The sequence below is a fragment of the Lampetra fluviatilis genome, unplaced genomic scaffold (genome assembly GCF_964198595.1).
Source record: "Lampetra fluviatilis unplaced genomic scaffold, kcLamFluv1.1 SCAFFOLD_762, whole genome shotgun sequence".
Classification (NCBI taxonomy): domain Eukaryota; kingdom Metazoa; phylum Chordata; class Hyperoartia; order Petromyzontiformes; family Petromyzontidae; genus Lampetra; species Lampetra fluviatilis.
In genome coordinates, this window is record NW_027621633.1 from 1,493 (window position 1) to 2,977 (window position 1,485).

Sequence of the window (1,485 nt, forward strand, 5' to 3'; positions counted from 1 at the left end):
TCACCCCACCACCCACCCACCCCACAACCCCACTCACCCCACTCACCCCACTCACCCCACCCCCCCCCCCACCCACCCCACCACCCCCACTCACCCCACCACCCCCACTCACCCCACCACCCCCACTCACGCTACACCACTCACCCCACTCACGCTACACCACTCACCCCACTCACCCCCACCCACCCACCCCCCACACCCCACCCCACCCCACCCCACCACCACCACCCCCACCCACCCCACAACCCACCCACCCACCACCCCACCCAACACTCACCCCACCCACCCCACGACCCCACTCACCACCACCCACCACCACCCCCCACATCACCCACACCACCCCACCACGCACCCCACACCCCACCCCCCACCCCACCCCACTCACCCCACCCACCCCACTCACCCCCCCCACACTCACCCCACCCACACCACCCACCCCCCCACACCCACCCCACAGACAATGGCCAGCACGGGCCTCCAACTCCTCGGCGTCGCCATGGGTGTCATCGGCCTCCTTGGCGCCATCGTGTGCTGCGCCATGCCCATGTGGCGCGTCTCCGCCTTCATCGGCAACAACATCGTCGTCGCGCAGACCATCTGGGAGGGCCTCTGGATGAACTGCGTGGTGCAGAGCACGGGCCAGATGCAGTGCAAGATCTACGACTCAATGCTGGCGCTGGGGCAAGACCTGCAAGCGGCCAGGGCCCTCACCGTGATCGCCATCGTGGTGGCCACGGTGGCGCTCCTGGTGTCCATCGCCGGTGCCAAGTGCACCACTTGCATCGAAGACGAGTCGACCAAGGCCCGGGTGTCCATCGCTGCCGGGGCCGGCTTCGTGTTGGCCGGTCTGGTGGAGATGGTGCCCGTGTCCTGGTCGGCCAACTCGGTGATCCGCGACTTCTACAACCCGATGGTGCCCGACACGACCAAGCGGGAGATCGGGGCGGCCATGTACATCGGTTGGGCCGCGGCGTTCCTCCTGATGTTGGGGGGGGCGCTTTTGTGCTGCTCGTGCCCCCCAAAGCAGACCAAGTACGCGCCGCCTAAGGGGGGCGGTGGTGGGGGTGGGGGTGGAGGTCCGCCGAGGAGTAATTATGTTTAGTGGGGTGGTGACAGTGGTGGTGATGGTGGGGGATTGAGGAGGTAATGATGGTGGTGGTGATGGTGGTGATGGTGGTGGTGATGGTGGTGGTAGTGGAGGTGGTGGAGGAGGTGGAGGTGGTGGTGATGGTGGTGGCGGGGGTGGCGGTGGTGGCGATGGTGGTGGCGATGGTGGTGATGGTGGTGATGGTGGTGATGGTGGAGGAGGTGATGGTGGTAGTGGTGGTGGTGGAGGTGGTGGTGGTGGAGGTGGTGGTGGTGGTGGTGATGGTGGAGGAGGTGGTGATGGTGGTGGTGGTGATGGTGGTGGCGGGGGTGGCGGTGGTGGCCGATGGTGGTGGCGATGGTGGTGATGGTGGTGATGGTGGTGGTAGCAGTCGATAT

General features: G+C 66.5%; 1 protein-coding gene across 1 annotated transcript; it reads left to right on the plus strand.

The window, feature by feature from the left end:
- Nucleotides 1-455: 455 nt before the first annotated feature.
- On the plus strand, nucleotides 456-1,102 carry LOC144955510 (claudin-4-like). Its single transcript, XM_078885704.1, has one exon. The coding sequence runs from the start codon at nucleotides 461-463 to the stop codon at nucleotides 1,100-1,102; it is 642 nt and encodes a 213-aa protein (XP_078741830.1). The 5' UTR covers nucleotides 456-460.
- Nucleotides 1,103-1,485: the final 383 nt, after the last annotated feature.

Bases quoted from the DNA above. Each gene is read 5' to 3' on its own strand.
- LOC144955510 (XM_078885704.1), top strand. From the start codon at position 461: ATGGCCAGCACGGGCCTCCAACTCCTCGGCGTCGCCATGGGTGTCATC.